At 42.1% G+C, this 24,415-nt stretch overlaps 1 protein-coding gene across 1 annotated transcript; it reads left to right on the top strand.

Annotated features, from left to right (window-relative positions):
• Window positions 1–7,660: 7,660 nt before the first annotated feature.
• LOC109705778 (velvet complex subunit 2-like) lies at window positions 7,661–12,697 on the top strand (the record flags this gene model as incomplete). The annotated part of the gene is made up of 4 exons (XM_020226562.1): window positions 7,661–8,089; window positions 8,408–8,468; window positions 8,558–8,679; window positions 12,543–12,697. Coding segments are annotated over 3 exons (504 nt in total), but the record flags the coding sequence as incomplete, so codon positions are not given.
• Window positions 12,698–24,415: the final 11,718 nt, after the last annotated feature.

The raw sequence follows: 24,415 nt of genomic DNA on the forward strand, positions 1-24,415 counted from the left end.
TATCTATCTATCTATTTGTTGTTACTTGTGCCCACTTGGACCTAGTGGGGAGATCGGCAGAGTCGGCGGCCGAGCCCACTGGGAACTATGGAAGATAGTTCTCACCCCACTCTATTTCCAGTGGTAGGTGCAGGGCTACAGAGAGAGGACCGCGGCAAGGGCGTCGCGCCCGACCAGTGAGACCGTGGTAGTATAGTAGCTTTCCTTTTTGCATTAGTACCCCTATGTATTGAGAGAGAGATTCATGTAGGTGAGGTTGGAGAGCTATGTATTTTGAGGATCAAATGTATTCACTTTGGAAAATGATGTAACTATTGTAACAGTTAGTAAATTACTCTCTTTATTTCACTTGTACATCTCGTGGATTACTTGCTCTTCTGGTTGTTGGCACTGTTTGTGCCCTTGCTGAATGTGCATGTTTAGGATTTAAATTCCTGGGTAGATCCTTGTACACATTCCTGTTGTTGAGCCTTGGGCGGACAGGGGAGGTGCTGTCCGTTCGGCGGTACGTCGCCGCGGCCGAACCGTGCCAAATCGGTAGTGGTTTCGGGGCGGGGCGTGACAACGTATGTCAAGATAGAACTGTAACAACTCGACCGAATAGGTCATAGATATCAAAATAGGGGAACCGCCCAACCAAATCACAGATATAGTGAACAGATAAGTCGACTCTACTCCTAAGCATGATATCAACATGGAACCATCGACCGCATGGGTCATCATGTAACCAAATCGACCAACCAGGTGACAAGTATAGCGTATGAAACTCGACCAATCATGTCACAAGTATAGGATATGAACTCGACCAATCATGTCACAAGTATAGGATATGAACTCGGCCAATCATGTCACAAGTATAGGATATGAACTCGACCAATCATGTCACAAGTATAGGATATGAACTCGACCAATCATGTCACAAGTATATAATCTAGAACTACCGTCGGCCACTAGCCGACAATCCGACCCCTCAGGGTACACCGACCTCAACAGTCATCGGACAACAGAAGTCAAAGGACCGACCAACCAGGTCACTGATACGAGGTACAAGAAACCACCAACCAGGTCACAAGTGTAGGAGATGCAACGTCGACCAACCAGGTCATGGAGATCACATAGGAGATCAGACCAACCAAATCATAAATATCATATACAGATAAAGTCTACTCTACTCCTACACATGATACTACACCTGGCAACAACTAAGTAGAGTAATAAGGAAACAGCATGGGTGCAAGGCTCAACATATATATGGTAAAAGATATAAACAACAAGGGTAAAGGAAACGTCACCGAGCGTGCACCACTGTACCAACGTCGGATAGAAGTACCCACCTGTACAACTGTCGCGCCTGTCTCCTGACTGCAAAAGAATGTCAACCGGACCTAAGGAGGGTCCACTGGGTTAGTGTCTAACCCACAACTAAGAAATACTACATCATAATCCCACTAACAAATCCACGGAGATCAGTTTCCCAAAACCGACTACCGTAACTCGTCGGAAGTCCCAAAAATCGCACCGGGACTCCGTCGGGACCCACGAACTGTCCCGAAATGTTCCGACTCAGGATACGAGTCACCCGCTGCCACAAAACACACCAATTTGGATGTCTTGGCAGCAAACACAAGTTAACACAACTACACAATTATCGCCGGATAATTGTACGAACTCGGGTTCCCGAAAGTGTCAAATTCGACACCGGAACCCACCGTCGCTCACTCGTCATTTCTGAACTCTCGAAATGACGCAAGTGACCAGCAAACAAGGCTCGGCGACTACACAATAGCTCACGAAGCACCGTCGGAATAATTCCGAACCGAACCCGCGTTCTATCGGCGGATTTCGCCGAAAAACGCATCGAAAATCACTTTTCGATTTCCGCAAGGGCTTGGGGCCTTGGACGATCAGTCCAGAGGTTATCCTTAGCCCAAACGTGCTGCCAACAGCATCTACATCGAAGCAAAAGTCCTAAAAGCCCATACCGATACATGAAATCGCATCATTTCATGTGATTTCTAGGCTTTTCTGGACCGTGCACGCAAACCAGAGGTCGATTAATCCGACCGTCGCACTCGCTGACAGGTTTCATCATGTCGGAGGCCGTGCTCACCTTTCGGAGCACTGCCGACCACTGCGGTGCGCGCACGAGCGACACGAAATCTGTGAAACAGTGCGCACAGCGCGAAGGTCGCGACTAACTTGCTAACCAGGGCATCTTTGCCGCTGTCGGAGGTGAGCACGATGTTCAGCACGAACCCTAGATCATCGTGCTCACTTCTCGAGGTGTCGGGGAGTCATCGGATCACCGGAAAGGTGGCCGGAAAGCTTAAATTGCAATGCTGGAACTCAAAAACAGCATACCGGAGCAGTGGGAGCTAGGGTTGGTCGCCGGCGGCCGGGAGGCGGGCACTCCGGCCGGGGATGGGAGCAGCCGGTCCGAGAGGTCCGGGGAGGGTGCTGGCCGGCGGCGGGCGGCAACCGGTGGCGCGGCGGAGGAGATCGACTCCGCCCACTCCCTCTCGGTTTCGTGCTTCCCGGCGGCGCGGCGGCGGCCGGAGGAGGTCGGGGCGGCTACGGTGCGGCGCCGGAGGCCGAGGGGAGGGCGGTGCACCCCCCGGTGGGCGGCGGCGGCGCTTGGAAGCCGAGCGGGCCCGACCTCAGCCCGCACAGGTCTGGGCGGCCACAGAAGGTTCCAGCGGCGGCCGGCGGCGCGCGGGGACGGCGGGGGACGCGCGCGCCGGGTTGCCGGAGGTCGCCGAGGCCGAAAGGAGGCAGCGTGGCCGAGAGGAAGGCGTGGTCGCAGAGCTTGAGCCGGCTCGGACAGGGCTGACCCGAGTTGGCCGCAGGGAGCAGGGGTGGCTCCGGCGGCGCTCGGGGGTGGCCGGGGCCGGCGGGGGAGGACGCCGGGGATGGGTCTCGGCCAGGGGAAGATGGTGCTCGGGCTTTGATGTTCCCCCGAGCACAACGATCGAAGATGTGGCAAGTCGGGCTAGAGGGGAACCGAGAGAAGGTTGGGGTGGCTTTTCCGGCGGCCGGAGCAGCTCGCCGGCGGCCGGGGCGTGAGCACTGGTTGGGCAGGGTGGAGGCGGGGCGGCTAGGGCAACTAGGAAGATAATTAGGGTTAGGGTTCCCTGGTTGAACCCTAGAACCTATTTATTCTATGTGTACAATTGCGGAGAACCCCTCCTAGTCCAGTAATTCTTACCAAGCCCCCCGCCAGCATGTGGATTATGCGTATAGGTCCCACGATGTTCGAATTCGCGCAAGACCACGCATAAAATATTGGACCTTTTCGCGAATAATCGATTTTGCCAACTTGACCTCTCAGCGGACTTTTCACGATTCCCGAAGATCCGTCCGTCGGATTTTCGATCCGACTGAGCCATCGCGTTCAGTACAACGGGGGCATCGAAACTACGATTTCATTTCATCCAATTTGGTCACGGATTCGCGACGGAACCCATCCGCTCTCTAATTAATCCATATGTCGTACGTATACCAATGTGTAAACCCATTAAACCAACTTTCGCATTAGAAATTGACTTCCCTACCACTAGTAGGGACCCGAAACATTCTTCACCCTACTCCAGGTCACAAGCACGGAGCACGAGAAGCTTTAGAATGCACAGAAAAGCAAAGAGCGGAAACCCTCTTTTCGGTAAAACTCCTTTTTCTCGAAAATCGTCCATCAGATCTGAAATCTGTCAGTGCCATTGGTTCCAGAACAGCTGAACCGATCGAAACGAGCTATTGGATCGCTATGAACGGAGTCCGATACTTGCCGAAAGCCAACTCTACTCTGTAACTTCTCCGAAAAAATTGGGTTACTATTCACTTTAAGTGAAAACTAATAATCACGTAACTTCTCCGTTCTAGCTCATTTTCTCCTGAAACTTGACGAGTGCTTATATAATTAAATTACACACATAAACATCATCAACAGAGAGTTTAGTTGTACTGTCAAAAATCTCAGTCCTTACATGTGATTGGAGGTATTGTAGCTGTTGGTCCTATCACCTATACATATATTGACCAGGAGCGAACTCCAATGCGAAATTTGGAGATACAAAATTTAGAGTAAGTATTACAAAACTTTACGCTGCATTCATATATTTTTTTTAATTCATCCAAATCACACATGAAATAATTTGGATGTGTTTATGAAAATAATACAAGAATGATACGTTTCCTGTGACATTGTGGGATCAATTCGCTCTAAAATTCGATGAGCGAGTAATTCGGGAAAATGAAACTTCTGGACCAGTTGTAATTATATTTGCAAGCATGAGTGTACGGAATTATAAAGGTTTGTGCATCATATATTATAATTATATTGGTTTATATGCATGATTAGTTGTGATTGTTATACTTATATTTTAATTGTATATCCAGATAAGCTCTACCTATCATCATGTTCGGCGTCAAGATTTTATATTAATTTAGAAATTGTAGACGTTTCAGCATTCTGAAATAATTTGCAAAGGCATTTACCATTATATACGGATTTACTTTACTATAATTTTACTAAGTTGTTTTTGTAAATATTTAATTGCAGAAGAGAAACATTAGTCGGGCCAATTCAGCATATTGAAGTAACACAGCAGCAGACTATTAGTCCTTATGAACAAATGTTGACTAATCGCAAAACTATTAGTGAACTACTTATGTTAAATCCATTAGAAGTTGAGGTTTGTATTTCTTTGACGTGTTTTTTTTTAAAGTCTATCATCAAAATTGTTTTTATAAATCTTTATTTTTTAATTATTGTTATATATAAATATATCGTATATAATTGAATAAATATTATTTGTTTATTGCAGAATACAAAGTATACATGTGAAGCTAAATTAATGAAAATTGACACGACATATGGATGGTGGTATAAGGCCTGTTACGATTGTAAAGGGGGAATAAAAGATTTTGATGGTACGTTTTGGTGTAACCATTGTGGCAAAAATGATCAGTCCCCTATACCATTGTACATTTCTAACTACAGATTTGATTATTTTGAAAACTTTTTGGATTCTTTAAAGAGAAATTTTATTTTATGATATGTTATTAATGCAAATATTATTTTCTTAAAAAGTACAAGTTAAATACTATTTTTTCGGATGATACTACTTCAGCGAACTTCACAATATTTGGCAAATCAACGCAAGATTTGATACATGTTCCGGCTCAACAACTTGCAACTGCAACAAATTCAAACAGATTTATTCTACCTTCTATTATTAAGAATATTATTGGTCAAACTTTTGTTTTTCAAGTTGCACTTGGCACTCGCAAATTGAATTCAAGCATGCAATCATTCAGAGTTATAAAGATTTTTCAAAATATTTTGCCTGCAAAAATCAAGATTGAAGATGAAAAAGAAGATGTTGTCGATATTAAGGAAAACGGTATACCTGCAACCCCTGAAGAATCACAAAATTATATAGTGGACAAAACATCCGCCAATGACGTGACGCAAACAAAGTAAGAGAACTTATCTAAGATATTTTCTATTTACATACTACCTTAATTGTGTTTATTGTAAAACCTATATAACCTATATTTACTTTCTTTATTGTAATATAATTCTCAAATTTATGGTGATAAGGAGTGCTTAATTAAGGACGGATGACCCTGTTAAACAGTCAAGAGGCAAGAAAAAAAACCTCAGGTATCGTGGAATACTTATACAATTTATGCAATACATATAATTTGGTACCAATGTTATATTAATTTTATTTTCATATTTGTACTCTTTGAATTCCTAATGGATTTATACAATACATATAATTTGGTACCAATGTTATACTAATTTTATTTTCATATTTGTATTCTTTGAATTCCTAATGGAGAGAAGTGCTCAATCTAACTTTGACAAAGATGCGAAACAATCAAGAGGTAGAAAAAGAAACCGCAGGTAACCAAAAAATTTTCTAACAAAATAAACCAATAAATTCTCTATATTTCAGATAAAATGTTAAGAATATAACCTCATTATCCTTTTTGATTTGTAGTTACATTGAGAGTTCTCAATCTGATGATGAAGAAGAATGAAGACAGTTGCTATTTGTGACACCCCAATAGTCCCACATCGGATGGGAATAGGGTTGTCATTGGGTTTATAAGAGACTTAAACACTAGTAATAATAACTGGGCTTAAGTATTTTGGGCCAGTTGTTGGGCCCAACGAGTTATTATTGCTAGTGGGCTGGGTCGTTACACTATTGAAATTTGGCAAGAATTATCTTCCTAAAGAATTTGAAGGATATGTGTAATAAAGTTATTATACTTTAATTACTGTATTTTGGTTATACTATTTTTGGTTTTCAGTAATTTCAGACTTTATGAGATGCTAAACTTTTCCCAGAATGAAGTCGCCTATTTATATGAACATTTATGCTGTAGCACCCATTTATATGAACATTTATGCTGTGTTTAAATTTTATACTATTTTTTAAAAAAATGTTAGGTCATTTGACATAAATCCAAAAAATAATTCGTATACCTTTGTATTTATAAGATTTATAACTTATTTATAAAAAGTAAGATTTAATACAAGCATTCTAATCGCAAACTCTTATAAAAATGAATGCTATACTTCAATTTTACGTAATTTTTTTATATAAAGATATTTTATGATTATGCACTAAATTAAGTTTGCCAAATTTTGTCACGTAATGAAATCAATTAGTTACCTCCAAAGTCGATCATCTGCTTATTCAGTTAATCTTTTTGTTGTGAATATATTATTCTTCATGGTGTAAAATTGTAAGTTTATTGACGCTTTCTAAATTATATTATTTTTTAAAAAAAACATTTACGAATCGAGGCCGGTGGAAAGGTGGGTTCACAAGCAGTAAAGGCACGGCTTTTTGTTGGTGTCTTTTTGCTCCGGTTCATGTGGGCGCCATCACATCAAATTTGGCGCTACGCTTCCCCTTTTGCGGCCCAATTAACCGAAACCCTAATTCCATTGCTCCTCTCCTTCGATTCTTTGGTTTAATCGTTGTTTTGAGCCTAATTTGTAGTTAAAATTGGGATTTAGGCCACGTGGAGTTCCCAGCATTCACAGCAGCTGTTGAGGCGCATCAACGGCGGATTACGGAGGCGGTCATGGATCACGCACTTAAGATATGCGCCGAGAAAAATATGAGATTCGATTCCATTTTCGGCAGAATTCGCTGAAAATATTAGTAAAAAATAATTTTGAAAAAGAGTGAAAAATTTAGCTAAATTTAAAATTTCAGAAATTAAAGTTTAAAATTTTATACTGAAAATTATTATGTTACACTTTTAGTTTTAAAATTTAGAATTGTAATATTTAAATTGGAAAAACAACTTTTGATTTTTTAATATCTAAATTTAAAATTGAGAATTTTAGTTTTTAGTTTAAAAGTTAGATTTTTTAATTATTTTGAAATGTGAAAAGCAAAACTTAAAGTTTTACCTTTTGAACGTTGAAAATGTATATTTTAACTTTTTAAATTTTAATTCTAAATTTCTGGAATTATAAATAAAAAATTACAAACTTCAATTTTAACATTTGCATTTGCATAAAAATAAAAATAAAAATAAATTAATAATAATAATAATAATAATAAATTTTAGAAAACCTAAAAGATAGCGTCCGCCCTCCACCTCCTCTTTTTCTTTTTTCTTTTTTTCCCAGCCGCCTCTACGCCTTTTTATATGCTACGCCTTTTCCCAGCCGCCTCTTCCTCCTCCTCCTCTTTCTCCCAACCACCCATCCCCTCCTTTGCTCGCGCGCCCTCCTCACCTTCCTCCGCTACCACCACCTTCGCCTCTCCGTCGCTCCCGCGCCCTCCTCTCCTCCCTCCGACACTACCCTCTCCGCATTGCTGTGGATCACGACCACGGTCACTATCTCCAGGAAGAGCCTGGACCCCACGGAGGTCCTGGACCTGAGAAGCAAGAAGCGCTTCCCCCATGGATATCCAGGTGGACACCAAGGCTGGGATGGAGATCGAGAGCTTCAAGTCGAAGCAAGGCTGGGATGGAGATCGAGAGATTCAAGTTGAAGTGGAATGGGATTAGGGTTTCGTGTACTAGATTCCACAACGCAATCACGAACGACTATGTAAGCCCCTGATCAAGATTTGTAAACTTCCGTAATTGCCGCTTGATTTTCTGTTGTGATGAATAGTTTTGAACCTTTCTAAAACTTTAAACCCGGGGGCCATTTTACACATGTGAAACCTTATGCTAGCCTGATTTTTGATTTTCCATCAATGAGCGTGGTGAATTTGTGGACCATCTCTTTTTCACCGTGTGCATAAATTTTGGATATGCTGTCAGTACTAACACTCTTTATGTTGTTTTTGTTGTGAACAAAACCATTTGATGACATGGAAAGTATCTATGTGTCTCCTGATGACTTCAAGACAATAAATCACAGGGACAAGATAAGAGGGCTTCACTTGCTGGAGTACTTTGTAAATCGCTGTCACCAAATTGGGGTAATTAATATTGATCAAATCTTCTGGCAATTTCTTTTGAATGGTTTAGCATTTGCTAATGGTTTTAAACTTTTTTTACTTTTACTCAGTAGGTGAGCTGTGAAGCATGGATCAAAAGGGGTGACCCAAAGGAAGTTATCTGCAGCGAGGTGAAGATGGTCCACCCTGATATGTTGGTTCTCGGATGTCGTGGCCTCGGACCTTTCCAAAGGTATCGTAACAGCTTAAATTTCTTTGATGTGCTTTTAACACCTTCCAAACTATCGTGCTAGCTTAGAAGTTTGTATAACGCCAATGTGTCTATTTTGGTTGCGGATGGATTGCTTTCAATTGTCTTTAAATTCATAGCTTGTTTGTTGCTTCTTTTTTTTTTCCCCTCGAAATCTACGCTATATTGCCATAGGAGATGAATGGTTTGAATTATACTTTGTACTCTCTATATAAGCATATAGAATGTTTTCAGTTACTTGAATACCCTTGGAATACTCTTTAGTAACTTACGGTGACAATTCGTTTGGTGCATATGTGATTATAGGATCATTGAACTATAAGGACCGAGATTTTGGCAGTGTCGCTAAACTCTCAGTTGACGATGTTTTTGTGTGTAATTTAATTACAAAAGCACTCGTCAAGTTTCGGAAGAAACTGAGTTAAAACGGAGATTCTACGCGATTTCCAAGTTTCACTTAAAGTGAATAGTAACTTGGTTTTCCGGAGAGCTCAATGCGTAGAGTTGGCTTCTGGCTCGTATCGGACTCCGTTCATAGCAGTCCAATAGCTCGTTTCGACCGGTTCAGCTGTTCTGGAACTAGTGGCGCTGACGAATTTTGGGTTTGAGGCACGAATTTCGAGAAAATTCGAAAATACATGTTTTATATGTATTCGTGCGTAGTTTCTTTCGTTGGAGAGTTGGAACGGATTTCGTCGCGAATCCGAGAGCGATCGAGATGAAATGAAATCATAGCTTTGTTGTCTCTGTTGTGCTGATCGCACTGGTGCGATCCGTTCGCAAATCTGACTGACGGATCTACGGAGATTGCACGATGACCGAGTTGAGATCGGTGAGGGCAAAACGGTATTTTCGTAAAAGTTGCAATATTTTATGTACCGTTTCGCGTGAGATCACACGTGGAGGGCTTTTCGCGCCTATTACACGTACTGGGAGGGACTTATATTAAATACTACAGTTCGGGGGGGCTAACTCGCGAAGTTGCACCATGATATATATGTATTTTAGGGTTTCTTCCGTCTAACCCTAACCCTAGCCAGCCCCCTGCTACGCTAGTCGCCCCTGCCACCTTCACCTTGCTCCCCTGCCCTAGCCGCGCACCCTCGGCTGCCGTCGGCTGAGCCCCGGCCGCCGCCGAGCCACCATCCATCTCTCTCTCCATCCCTCTCTCTCTCTTTCTCTCGGGTTAGAGCTTGGCCGAGGCGGCATTGCCTCTGGGTCCGTCACCGGCGTCGCCCCAACCTCGTCGGAGTCTCCCCCTCCGGCCACCGCCGCCCCGAGCACCGCCGCTGCCACCTTGACCGAGCGCGGCCACCCCGGATCTGCTCGAGCCGAGCAGACTTGGCAGCCCTCCTTCGCGCTGCCGCCGCCTTGGCTCGGCCGCGCTTTCGTCCCCGGAGCCGGGCGACCCTCCTCGGCCGGTCGCCGCCGCCTCTGCAGGCCGCCGCCGCCGCCTCTGTCAATCGCGGCTGCCCAGACCTGCTCGGGCTGAGCCAAGCTTCAGAGGTTAGCCTCCGCGCTGCCGCCCCTTGGACCACCTCTACTGCCTTCTCCGAAGCCTCGGCAACCCTCCCCGTCGGACGTTGCCACCCCAGCGAGTCGCCGTCGCCGCCGCCCCAGCCTGCAGACCGAGCCAAGCTCGGGCGGCCACACCCGAGCCGTGGGCCGCCGCCGCTGTCGCCCGCCACCGACGTTCCCGACCTGCCCCGGCCGTCGCCGGGGCCGCAGCTGCTTTGGAACTTGAGCCAGATCTCATGCGGGCTTGGTTGGTTCCACCGTCCCCGCCGTCGTTTCCAACCGCCATCTGAGGTAAGCCTCGTATTCCTCAACTCCCCCGCACCCATCCCTGGCCCCCGCGTGCGCCGCCGTGCCGCCGGAAGCCGGCCGGAGCAAGCTTGCTATGGCCAAGCCCGAAATAGGGCTCATCTTGGCGGTTTGCTGTTTCGAGCTTCCCGAGCCTCCCTGATCTCTATGGAAGGGAGCACGATGATCGTGGCAAATTGCTGATCATCGTGCTCACCTTAGTTTCTGTCGAGGAGACTCCATTCCGCTGTTTCGGCGGTGTCACTCTGTTAGAGCCTTTTTGGCTGCTGTTTCAGGTATATGCGCATTTTTTACGGCGATCCAAGGCTATTCCGATGCCTCTGGAGGTGAGCACGGTGATCGTGGATCAGTGCTGATCACAGTGCTCACCTTATTTTGGATCAAAGGATGTCGTATCGTTCCGTTTGGTGCGTTTTTCCCCGACTGCGCGCTGTTCGCAGAATTTTCGGGTTGCTTCCACGCCTCCCACGGTGAGTCGTTGTGCTCCGAATCATGAGCACGGCCTTCGGCACGTCGAGACCTATTAGTACGTGTCTCGACAGAACTTAGAAGTCCTCAGTTTGCGAGAACGAGCCATAGAAGTCTCCCGATTTACATAAAAGAATGGATTTTATGTAAATAGAGGGACTTTTATGCAATTGTGCACCTAGTGGCTACTGTGGGCAGTGTGTAGGTGTGTGTGGTGACCTCTGGACTGGTTGTCCATGATCCGATAGTCTTCGTGGAATCGAAAAGTCGATTCCGGCGCGTTTTTTGGCGAAATTCGCCAAAAGAACGCTTTTTCGGTTCGGATTTCTTCCAACGTCGTCTTGTTGCCCTGTGTTTTGTCGCTGAGCCTTGTTGGCTGGTCACCATCATCATTTTGTGGGTTCGGTGATGATAGGTGAGCGACGGTGGGTTCCGGTGTCAAAATAGACACTTTCTGGAACCCAGATTCGTACAATTATCCGGCGATAATTGTGTAGTGGTGTTATCTTGTGTTTGCTACCAAAACATCCAAATCGGAGTGTTTTGGGGCAGCAGGTGACTCGTGACACGAGTCGGTGAGTTTCGGGACACTTAGTGGATCCCGACGGCATCCCGGTGTGGTTTTCGGGACTTCCAGTGAGTTACGATGATTGGTTTTGGGAAAACCGATCAGGGGACTTGTGTGCGGGGTTTGTGAGTCTCGTGCTTTGGGTTAGTGGTTTGGATACTGACCTGGTGAATCTTCTTAGGTCCGGTAGACTGTGCATACCCAGTGTTCCGACGCGACATGATAGGTGGGTGCTTCAAGCTGGTAGTCGATGAGATCGTTTCACCCTTCCTCTGTTCTTTCATATCAGTATCATAGTCTCTACATGTCGTTTACCTTTGCTTATCGTTTGTTATCTTTATCTTATTGATTGATAGACATGTAGAGCAGGTTGCATATATATACTGTATATCTGTGGACCTTGGGTCCAGGCAACATATTGACTCTTTTGTCATGTGTTTCGATCTGGTTGATCGTGGTTCGGCGTTGTACGCTCTTGCACCTGACTTCGGCCAAGGCACCGGTCTCTTTTGCCGGTTTTCATTTGAGCATATCAGCATGATTTAGTCACATTACTGTGTATTCTAGACACCGGGTTGGTTTGGCCACCAACCAAGGGGTGTACGTATCCGGATAGGTCGTCGGTGACGCATGAATAAGTTGACAGTGTCTGCTCTATGACAGGCAACGCTTGAGGTCGGTGGACCAATATAGCAGTATCAGATTGGGTTTGATTTTGGACTATTTATCCTTGAGGCATCCGTTCAGTTGAGTTTTTGGTTACAGTAGTAGTTTCGTTCTTACTCAGTTATTATCTTATTTCTATTACTACTGTAGTTGCTTTTATATCACATCATACTCATATCTGTAATTCTGTTTCATATCAGCATATATATATTTGTTTATCTATCTCCTTTGGTTTCCGGTGATTACGGCTTGCCTTCGTGGCTCTGTCGTACCCACTGAGAAACCATGGTTGCGATTTCTCACCCCCCATTCCCCCCAGGTGACATGGACGAGGAGTTGGTATTTGGGCTCGATGGGAGGACGATCTAGCTAGTCGGCAGTAGCGACCGTCACTCTAGTTATATTTCTTCCCGTATTTAGTTGTTGTTAATAATAAATGGTTCAGTTAGATGTTTGAATGTTTGTGATTTTCGTTATGCATGATTAGAGATTTTGTGGATCACTGGTTTTGGTTTTATGAATATTCAGTTCTCGGATTTGTGTATTTATATATATTTACGCGTCGTGGTTTTCTACCCCTCGAGGTAGTTGATTTTCAAAATAGAGTTTCCGTGTGGGAAACAGTTTTAAAAATATTTTCGAATGGTTTTCATGGAAGACTGAAATAGATTTCAAAAACAAAGCTTCCGGGTGAGGAGCACTTTAAATAGGATGATTATTGTACTGTGCATTGCATCATCCAGCGCCTAAGGAGTGCTTAGAGGCATGCATCATCTTAAGGAATGATAGCTATATGGAAATGCATATCATGAATTGGTTGTTGATTAGTAAATGTAGGTTGTGGTTGAGATCCTGTTGTATAGTTGGTACGCCGTGCAAATACAAAGGAGACTCTATCCGAGTGGACAGAGGAACTTTGTATTTGTGGTGGATCTGTATGTCACGTGGATCAGGTTGAAAAAAAAAAAAAAATTAGCACGTCTTCCGCAACTCTGTTTCAAAATGGTAATGAATTTTAAAAAGGCTTTTAAAATTGGCCCCGGGACGTGACATGAACTCGAACATACTACTGCAAGTCTACTGCAACATAGTCCTCTTGCTTAGCAAACTGTGTTCAACCTATTGTTTATATTCCTATTTAGAATAAGCTTCACAAAATGGCCCTATGGTATAGCGCGTTTTTACGCTGGAGCCCCAGTGCATCATCCTAATCATTTAGTTGTGTGCTAAGGTTGCTACTACGGATTTCGCAAGAACCTAATCATTTTTTTTGTTGATTATGTGTAGCCTTGCATCATTTGCCTTGGTTTCACCTACCTAATATGTGCATATGTTAATTCCCTCCATGTATATATATCCCTGTTTAATAATTTACAATTTTAGTTTCTCTCATCACCCTCAAGAGTTTCGTTTTAAAATTTAAAAAACTAGCCAAATTATGCAAGTTTGCGAATTTGTTTCATCACCAATTTTGATATAATTACGTATTCTGACTAATATTTGTTGATTAACCCATACGCCTTCATGCTTGCGAATGCCTGGTTCGTCATCACCATGCTCGCCGATTGCGTCGTCACGATCGTGGTTCCTCTTTATAACGAAGCCGAATGTTTTGAAGGTGAAAAAAGATCCATTTTTTTTTATGCTCCTCACAATTATAAAAATGGCCTATAGTTGAAGAGGTCACAACACTTTTCTTTTTTTAACATCTTAATCCTGCTAATCATAATACTTTCATATATGATTTGTTTGCAAAATAAATTGTATATATGTATTTAGTCTCTTTTAGAGTATCAAAGTTTGATACTTGCGCAGATTTGTTGGTTTTTTTAGTATGAACTTTTTGATCTATCTATGTATCAATGCAATTTTATTGGTTGGTGCCAAACTGCCAATCTGATGATGTCAAAGTTGAATTCTGTTCAAGTTGTCATAGTAATCTGACTTTTTAAGCTGATTATACATTCAATTAAGATCAAATTTTCGTATTAGTCTATCATTACTTCAGTTCAAACAAATTTTCAACCAATCAATCTATCAGTCGAAGCTAAAACCTTCCTTTGCTAATTCGGCTATGTTTTTGTTATTCCTGTTCATCCACAGTTTGCTAAAGCTGAACTTTTTATGCTGTGGAGTGGTAATTTTTTGATTTTTGGATTTCTTGACTGACTCTTCGCTTTGATTTCCTTCAGTTCCAGGAAAGGGTTTGATTATGTTTTCAATTTTTTTTATTTTCTTACTCTTTTTACTCCAATTTTACTACCGTATAGTATATTTTAAATTATTGTTGGTAGCTTCTAACCAACAAAGATGTTATCATATATATATAGTGTATATTTCCATTGAATCATTTCCTCTTAACAATCTTGAGGCAGTTCACTTTTTACTTTATTGTTGCTTTAGTATTTTTTACTACTTGATGATTTCAGATATTTTCTAATAAATTCTACGAACGTAATATTAAGTTTTTTATTTGTTGNTGTTGGTAGCTTCTAACCAACAAAGATGTTATCATATATATATAGTGTATATTTCCATTGAATCATTTCCTCTTAACAATCTTGAGGCAGTTCACTTTTTACTTTATTGTTGCTTTAGTATTTTTTACTACTTGATGATTTCAGATATTTTCTAATAAATTCTACGAACGTAATATTAAGTTTTTTATTTGTTGGCATTGGCGATGATGACAAAATGAATGATCTGATGATTAATATGAAAAGAGTATATACATGGTAAGGCAACTTGGATAGCAATTATGCAACCGTTGCAACCAAGATTTTCGTTTAACAAGTGATGAAGGATTGGTATAGTTTACCTTTGTATTTACTTATATATTTGGCGATTATGACAAAGTGAAATAAAGTTACGGTTGAATGTCAATGAAGAATTTACACAGTAAATTAACTAGGATGGCAATTTCAAAATAATTACAACCAGTTATTTTTGTGTGACCTACCTGTCTTACACGTCGTTTTTTCTCGAATACTTTTGAAATTAGAAAAATATTATTGCTGCTTGCTAATAATCTATATCTATAACCCCTATGAAAGCCCGTTCTCTACGCTTCCCATTTAATTTTCATCTTCCACCTCCGGCTCCTTCGCTTGCCCCTCTAGACACCGCTACGACTCCTGTTCCCTCTCTGGACGGAATGTTGGGCCGAGTTTATGGTCGGATTCTTCCCGCCGCGCCCGTTCCCGTTATTTCGTTCGCCCCCCCTAGATGCCGCTCCGACTCCTATTCCCTCTCTGGGCGAAATGTTGGGCCGAGTTCATGATCGGCCCTTCCTGCGGTCGCACCGTTCCCGTTACCGACGCTTCGTTTCGGCTTATTCATCCCCTCCGGCCACGAAAATTGTTCGGATTTATTCTCTGTGGTCCCTTCTTGCTGCCTATATAATATACCTCTGTAAAAATTTTATTTGCGGGAAAAAAAAAACTATTTCTCTGCTTGTTGGTTATCAACTAGGATGGCAGTTACTAAATAAGTGCAACCATTAATTACTCTCAGCAAGAAAAACATAAGCTATTGAGAACATATAACTATACGCGGCACTTTTTCTCGAAGACTTTTGAAATGAGAAAAATACTATTGTTGACTATTGATAATATTCATTACATGTCTGAGCCTATAGTGAAAATAGAATTTTACTACCTGTTGATCTTTTTCGATTTGCTCAAATTTCTACTACTACTGCTTATACTCCTTATGATGTATATTTTACCATTAGTTCAAGTTTGCATTTTTTTTCCCTTTTTCTTCTATATTGTTTCTTACTACAAGTTCTTGCTGATATTTCTCTAGCTTCTACTTAAACTTAGGTGCTGCTTCTTCATTTTATTTCGCTTTATATCTTTTCAATTGTTGTGATGATATTTTTTTTTTTTTACTTTTATAATCAATTTACGAAGTTTCTGCTTCACTTCATCTTTTGCTACTATTGTTTCATCTACTGTATATGTGGGTTGGAAAAAGATATTGCAGATTTACTGTTAGCTCTAATTCATTCATCCATTACTATTATGGCACTAGAATTAATTTGTTCAGATTATTGTCGATGGCCCTGCAGTGCTCTACTAACCTAATGGCATTCTATGTGCAGTGGAATTGATCATATACTTGAGTCCATTTCAATACACTTAACTATGTGCATGTAAAGTTAGTTGAAAAATAACCTAACTGAAACTAGATGCAGTTTTCCCTTTTTTTCTTTGAGTACACCTCGATTATACATATTATTTTGCAAACAAATCATATGTGAAAGCATTATGATATATAGCATGTGGTCTAGGGCCAATGATAAATCAAAAAAGTNAGGATCAAGAAGAAGAAGATAATAGTGAGACCCAAAATATTATTTTTTACGGGAATTTATTTGGAGATATCTTAGATTGACAATCCACCTTACAACATTCTCTAATTTCCTACTTTTTTTCTCCCCCTGTAGATGTGTTCCAGAAGATCAGTCTTCTGTGACGCTTAAGTTGTATTACCTTCAAAATGGAAGTGCAAGACTTGGATTCTTTTTTGCTATTAATTATATCGAATTTTCTGTTTGGCTTTCTCTACTGTTGTTTTGTCAAAACCAATACTTAAGTGATTTCTTTGGAAATCTAAATGTGTTTCTTTTAAATGTGCAGTATTTTGAATCATGCTTCATTCTTTAAATTACATAATTTGGCTCCACATCTTTTAGATTTTTAGACTACATGTTTATTTGCTCTGTAAAATCAATTATCTTTGACTCTTTAGATGGCGTAACTTGGCTTTAGAAGAATTGAACTTTTCGAAAACATGATGTATTATAAAAGCATTTTGTAGTGGTTCTGCTCATGATGTTATTTGATTAATATGAAGGTTGCAAGTAGCTTGGGTTCATCTGACTCTAAAGAGCATTTGTTGGCTTGAGTAGTATCATTGTTAAATAGTTCTTTTGCACCTTATCAAAAGTTGCTCTAACAATGCAATTTTTCGTTGCTAAGTTATCATCTCATTTTATTTCACTTTATATCTTTTCGATTGTTGTGATGGTGTTTTCTTACTATTCCTGTTTAAAATTATTTGACTATAAGTTCTGCAACTTATATATTCTAATTAATTTTGTAAGTTGCTGCTTCACTTGATTTTTGTATTACTGCAATTGCATATTTTTTAGACAGCCGGTTAGTAACATTTTTTAACCAATTTTTCCTATTAGTTCTATTTCATTTTTCTTTAATTCTTTACTGATTCTTGCCTTTTCTTTCAGCTAACTCTTACGCTCTTTCTTCGACTTCTACAACTCTCAATTTTATTGTATCTATGGTCACTCCTGCTGTTGTTGATTAACTGCTTATACTTTTATTTATTTGTTACTCAAAATTTTTTAATTCCTCTTATGTCTTTACTATTTCGTCTTTTTTTAGCTTTTTTTATGTAAAATCTCAAATATTTCTTAAGTTTAACTGTGCATCAAATTTTATTCTCAGTTCTATTTTTCTTACTCTTTTTGTATTCTCTACGTTATTTACATTGTAACGAAGATAATAAACTATTATAAGTTAAATATCGAATATTACCTATCCGTCGCATCGCGCGGGTTACTACACTAGTGTATTCTTATGATACTTAATCAGTTAGAGAACCCCAATAGCTTATTTATAGACTTTAGAATCAAAACGGAGTAGGATTAGAAAGTTTCTTTTCAAAATCAGCACCTTGTACCGGAACAAAGAAAGCTGTCCAGGGTACAGCATGACGGAAGATTTTTCTGCGAAGCTTCTGTACCCTGGACAGACTGCATCTTGTACCGGAACAGGGCTTGTACCCTGGACAGCCGTGATGGTTGTACCGGAACAACCATCAAACTTTTCTGCGCAAACGCTGATGGCTGTACCCTGGACAGAAAACTCTTGTACCGGTACAACAATGCAATTTTCGCTGAAAATGCATTGTTTCGAGTTTTACAAGCTCTTAGAAACTTTCTAATCAATTACAACTTGAAAACATGATTCTAAAATCTATAATTAAGTATGAATCACCATAAACATGATTTAAAGCTTACCTAAGCATCGTGATTCATGTTTTACGTGTTTTGCGTCCTTTCCGATTCTTCGAAGTCTTGGATTCTTCGATCTTTAATACTCCGCTCCGGACTTCTTCAAGACTCCGACTCGACCCATGAAACTTTCCAACACATAGGATCTAAACAGGCTACCCCGCTCCTTGCCGACTCAATCTCGAAGGTCCTAGGCCAAAGAGGTATCCCGCTCCTCGCCCGACTCGATTCGCTCTACTAAGTACGAGCTGCTACATAGTAATGGAATATACACATGCTACTATGCTCTGTAATCATGGAATGCATGAACATAGCAATGATATTCTACTATCATGATTATTATGCTTCAACAACAATAGAAATGAGTACTACATAGTGATGTATCTACAACATGGCTACTATGTCTCAACAATAAAGAAATGAGCTACTAATAGTGAATGTATCTACAACATGCTACTATATCTCAACAATAAGAAATGAGTACTACATAGTGATGTCTCTACACATACTACTATGGCCTCAATAATAAAGAAATGAGCTATACACAGTGATGTCTCTACACATGCTAACTATCTTATGCACTATAATCCGAGATGAACGAGTCTAACATAGTGCGTCGTGCAACTATGCCTCGATAGTATCCAATCTCTAATGGTCAACACCAGGTTGCCACCGCGGGGTCAACCCGACTCACTCTCAATTTCATAGGTGAGGAGAATCTGCACTCGCACACGGAGACCGTCTGCAGACAACCCTATGTGAATACTCCGGAGACACTGCTTTTGGTGGAGCGGACCACCGACTACGAAACAGACTAGTGAGTATGATCCATCTCACAAAGAGGATACCCTATCTACCAGGGTCAATGTGCCTCTGCTGCACAATACCAAATGCATAATCAATGCCTCAATGCCTAATGCCAAATGCATAATGTCTACAACATGACATCGGAAAATCTACTATCCCTAGGTTCAAATGCCATAGTGTTCCACTACACTAATTTTGATGCCACTCGTTTATGTCATGATGTATAATTGTCTTAATACACTAAATCGACATGCCACTCGTCAATATTATATGTCTTTGTTACACTAGTCAATGCCACTCGTCTAGGCTATTACATGTCCAGTTCGATCATCATTCTTGTCACTATAGTGATTTTGTCACAAACCCCATCCCTGCAACTAAGATCAAGTGTCAAGCCCACAATGCACACAACCTAGGTACATCAAGGAATGGAAATGTAATCATCTACTAATCCTATAATGCCACAAATATATCAACATATAGGAATATGATCAAGATATAGAACTTAGACATAAAAGGAAGCTCAGTTGCTTCAGGATAACACCCCCACTTTTAATGCTACCAAGAGGCAGGGTTCCGATTTCTTGATTCTTGGAAGCTTCGCGCGAGCTGCGCAATCTGTACCTTACGGCTTCGTTCTTTAATATCTTAACGTAGCCTCGTCGTAATCGCCGAACCGACTTCGCCAATGCATCAGAAAACCTAGCAATTAGGTTTATACATGATCAATTTAGATCAAACCACATATTGGAAAATCCCATTTTTGAGCCCTAACATACAATTACCCTCAAATAATCCAAATTAAATGGAGAACATGCTAAGAATGCTCATTAGAGGCTACAGAACATTAAGGCTAAGGATTAAGCCAAATCCAAAAGTTTACCAAAATGTGGATGCCGAGACGGAAGCACGCCGCTCCAACGGGCGCACGAAAGCTCGATCGTTGCTCCCAACGCGTTCGCAAGCTCGTTCTCCGCCAACGCCGCGAATTTGGGCGAAAGATCTAGAGAGATGACGAGAGTTATTTAGAGGAGAGAAAGTGAGATTTCTTTCATACCATCATGAACGTGTGGTGTTGTGGAGGTGGTGGTGGCTGTGAAGAAGAAGAAGACTAGAAGCTTCTACTTATAGTCAACACCCCAATAGTAGCATACACTATTCACTTTCAAGCAGCTCGAAATCTGATATCTTTCGCGGAGCCCTGTGAAATATCCGTTTGAGCTCAAATTTGACCATTCATGTTCGTTTTACTTACATCTTAACAGAAAAAAATTTTAGTCTTTCAGTTTCGACCCCGTTTGGTCACCGAAAGCTGTACCGAACTGTAAATCTTTATCAGATAACTGTCGGATTTTATTTTCCACCTTTAGGTGTCAGAATCGGCTGAAACTTTAAATCTAGCCTCATAAAAATAATTCTGACATATCCTCTAGTTTTCATAATTTCTAACACTGTGTATTTTTGCTTATATTATCTGCCTCGCTTTCACACAAGTAAAATTCTAATCTTCTGTTTTCACTCCGATTTCAGCACAGGTCATTCCAACCTATAATTCACTTCTCTAAATCCAATAAAAATAGTATCTATACTATGTTATTTTATTTCACTTTTACATTTAAAATCGGTATGTTAATTCCAACCGCAATCTCCCGGAACCATTAAATGTACACCGTAACTCATCTAGTTTTAGATGTCCGGTACCTTACATATATTGTGAGAGCAAGGTGATCGTATTTCGTGAGCCTAACAGAAAGTTGGTGTATCGCGCATGTAAAAGCAAGTGCTTCGCGGCGACCGTATCGGCAGCGAGGGCAAAGAAGATGATCAAGGTGGATGTGTGGTCTATTTGGAGACATGGTAGATGCTCAAAGGGAGCACCAGAGTTGGGAATATTCGAGTAGTATGTGAGTTTTCGGATGTTTTCAGCGGATTTACGGATTGCCACCAGACCGGGAGGTGAGTTCGTCATTGACTTGATTCCGGGGCGGCCAATCTCGAAGGCTCCGTATAGAATGACGCGGGTGGAGCTAGTGGAGTTAAAAGCACAACTGCAAGACTTGCTCGATAAAGGCTTTGTGAGGCCGAACGTGTCACCATGGGGAGCTCCATGCTGTTTGTGAAAAAGAAAGACGGTACACTTCGACTCTGCGTAAACTATCGTGAGTTAACAAGGTAACAGTTTTAAGAACAAGTAACGTTGCCGAGGATCTGACGATCTATTTGATCAGTTGCAAGGGTCATGGTGTAGTTCAAGATTAATCTCAGTTGGGTATCATCAATTAAAGATTAGGCAAAGGATGTACACAAAATGGCGTACCGTACGCGGTATGGCCATTATGAATTCACGGTAATGCCGTTTGGCTTACTAATGCCCCGGCAGCATTTATGGACTTGATGAATCGAGTCTTTCGGTCGGTTGTTGGACTGCGATGGCGTCATGGTGTTCATCGATGAAATGCTTAGGTCTAACGCGAGGACGAGGAGGAGCAGCGAGTGAGCATTTGAGAGCCGTGCATAGATCTCCGACAAGAGAAGCTTGTATGCCTGTTGAAAAATGTGATTTTGGCTTATGGAGGTCATTCTTAGCACGATGATATCGGCGATGGAGGTCTCGGTAGATTCTAAGAAAGTGGGGCGATCAAGGATTGCTCGTCGACAAGTGTAGCGGAGATCCCGCGTTTTCTTGGATCTTGCAGGCTACTATCGGCGGTTTCGTGGAGGGGTTTGCCAAAATAACTACTCACTAACGCACCTTACCCAAAGGAGTAAAGTATATTGGAGCGACGATTGCGATCGGAGCTTCGAAGAGTTGAAGAACAAGTTGACGTCCGACCTCCGGTGCTTGCTTTGCTGACTCCGGGGGAGACCTTTGTAGTGTACAGTGATGCTTCATATGTCGGACTCGGTGTTATTGATGCAAAGGGCCGAGTAATAGCTTATGCTTCATGTCAACTGAAGAGCTATGAAAAGAATTACCGGTACATGACTTGAGTTAGCTGCGGTGATATTCCGCTCTAAAAGTTTGGAGGCATTATCTTTACGGTGGCATTGTGAGATTTACACAGATTATAAGAGTCTCAATCACTTGTTCACCCAAAGGAATTGAACATGCGGACAGCAGGACGGGTTGGAGTGTGTTGAAGGACTATGATGTCACTATACTTCCACCCTGGAAAAGCCAATGTCGTACCAACGCGCTAAGTAGGAAATTAGTAGAAAACTTGGCGATGTGAAATCACGTCGCACCATTGTGCAAAGAATGCAACGGTTGGGTCTTGAAGTTGTGGCGCCGGGCGAGTGCCGCACACTTGCACATTGGTAGTGCAACGACTTGTTGGAGAAGATCAAAGAGCTGCAAGCTTCGCATCCTTATCTTCAAAAGGTGCGGAGTGAGGTTGAAAGCCGGTAAGTCGAGGATTTTGGCATTTCAAAATCTTTCTGGTGTGTACTAAAGATGATGACATGCGAAGGACGATTCATGCAAGAACACATCAATCTCCCTATAGTATACACCCGGGCGGCACTAAATGTAAACAAGATCTAAAAGTGATAATTGTGTGCGCGGCATGAAAAGAGAAATTGGAGAGTTCGTGGCGCAATGCCTTACGTTGCAACAAGTGAAAGCGGCAGCGACGGTTTCTGGCGGGGAAGCTTCAAAGTTACCAATACCGTATGAAAATGGGAAGACATTTCGAGGATTTCGTCACCGGTTTGCCTCGATCTCAAGCAGACACGATGCATATGGGTGATTGTGGACGACATTGAACGAAGTCGGCGCACTTCTTGCCGATTCACACTACGTTGGGTTGACAAGTTGGTCTCAAGTATATTTGACGAGGTTGTGAGACTGCATAGGATTCCAGTGTCAATTGTATCGGATCGAAGACCCCAGGTTCACATCTCACTTTTGAAAAGCCTGCAAGAGGCGTTGGGCACACGGCTCGATTTTAGTACAGCGTTTCACTCCTCAAGAGTGATGGATAATTAGAAGAACGATACAAATCCTTGAGGATATGTTGCGAGCATGTGTACTTGATTAACAGGGCGGATGCCAACTACTTGCGATGGAGAGTTCGTGTATAATAAACAGTAACCAAGAAACATCGCGATGGCGCCATTTGAAGCCGTTGTTGGAAAGAGGTGCCGTTCCCCGATTTCATTGGAGCGAGGTGGCGAAAAGAGTTACTCTTGGCCACGATGTAGTGCGTGAGGCAGAGGAAAAAGTTCGCCTTGCCGGTCAATGCTCTTGCGACGCACATCAGGCAAAAAGAGTTATGCCGACAAGCGCAGAAAGAGAATTGGAATCGCGCGGTTGGAGACGCGTGCATTTGTAGAAAGTATCGCCTATGCGAGGAGTAAGGGCGTTTGGGTCCGCGAGAAATTGAGTCCCCGATATGTTGACCGTTCGACGGTTTAGAGCGCATTAGAGCGGTGGCGTACAAGGTTACATTGCCACCGGGACTCGCGGAGTTCACGATGTATTTCCACGTGTCGAACCTCCGAAAGTATATTCGTACTCGACACATGTGCTAGAGTTGAGCCCATGGAGTTTAGTGAAACATGTCGTATGAGGAGTACTCAGTGTGCGTCCTCGATAGAGAAGAAGGAAATTATGGAGTCGCATAATTCCATACGATAAAAGTTCAATGGAGCAACCACGCATGTGCGTGAGCCACTTGGGAGCTTGAGGAACTATGCGGGCATGTATCCTCACCTATTTTAGTCGACGGTTGAGGTATGTTAGTTTCAGCGGACGAAATATTTTAAGGGTGGAGAATGTAATATACCGAAACTTTGGTAAACAAATATCGAACTTTAGTCAAAATGACCAAAGTGCGAGGTTGGTACACTTCGGAAAGGCCAAAGGTGTCTAAAATGCAAAAGTGCATTGTTGCGGTGGTCTTCGAGAACTGGAGAATCAAAAAAACTCTGCAACTGCAGTTTTGAGTCTCTCTGGGACCGGTCGTGATGGGAGCAGACCGGTCTCGTACGTGTGAAATCCGAGAAGTGAGAAAATTGGCTAAGTCCCAGGAGAGCAGCTCTCGGAACGTCCTCCGGGGAGAGACCGATCCCCGAGAGACGGTTCATCGGGAGGGACCGGACCCATTTTTCATGGCTGAGTGGCTGCTCTCAGGACGTCCTTACTGGAAGAGACCGGCCCTGAGCCCGAAAAATGCCCAGTCTGGGCAGTGTTATGTGGTGAAAGTTGAGGGGGTATTTGCATTTATGCACTAAGTGGGCTATGTATGAGGGGGTATGAGATATTTCTCTCATTTCTCTCCCTCACACTCTCTCATATCTCTCTTTCTCTCTCTAGAAGCAAGGAAGAGAGAAAGAGAAAAGAG

Source organism: Ananas comosus, unplaced genomic scaffold (genome assembly GCF_001540865.1).
Source record: "Ananas comosus cultivar F153 unplaced genomic scaffold, ASM154086v1, whole genome shotgun sequence".
Lineage (NCBI taxonomy): Eukaryota > Viridiplantae > Streptophyta > Magnoliopsida > Poales > Bromeliaceae > Ananas > Ananas comosus.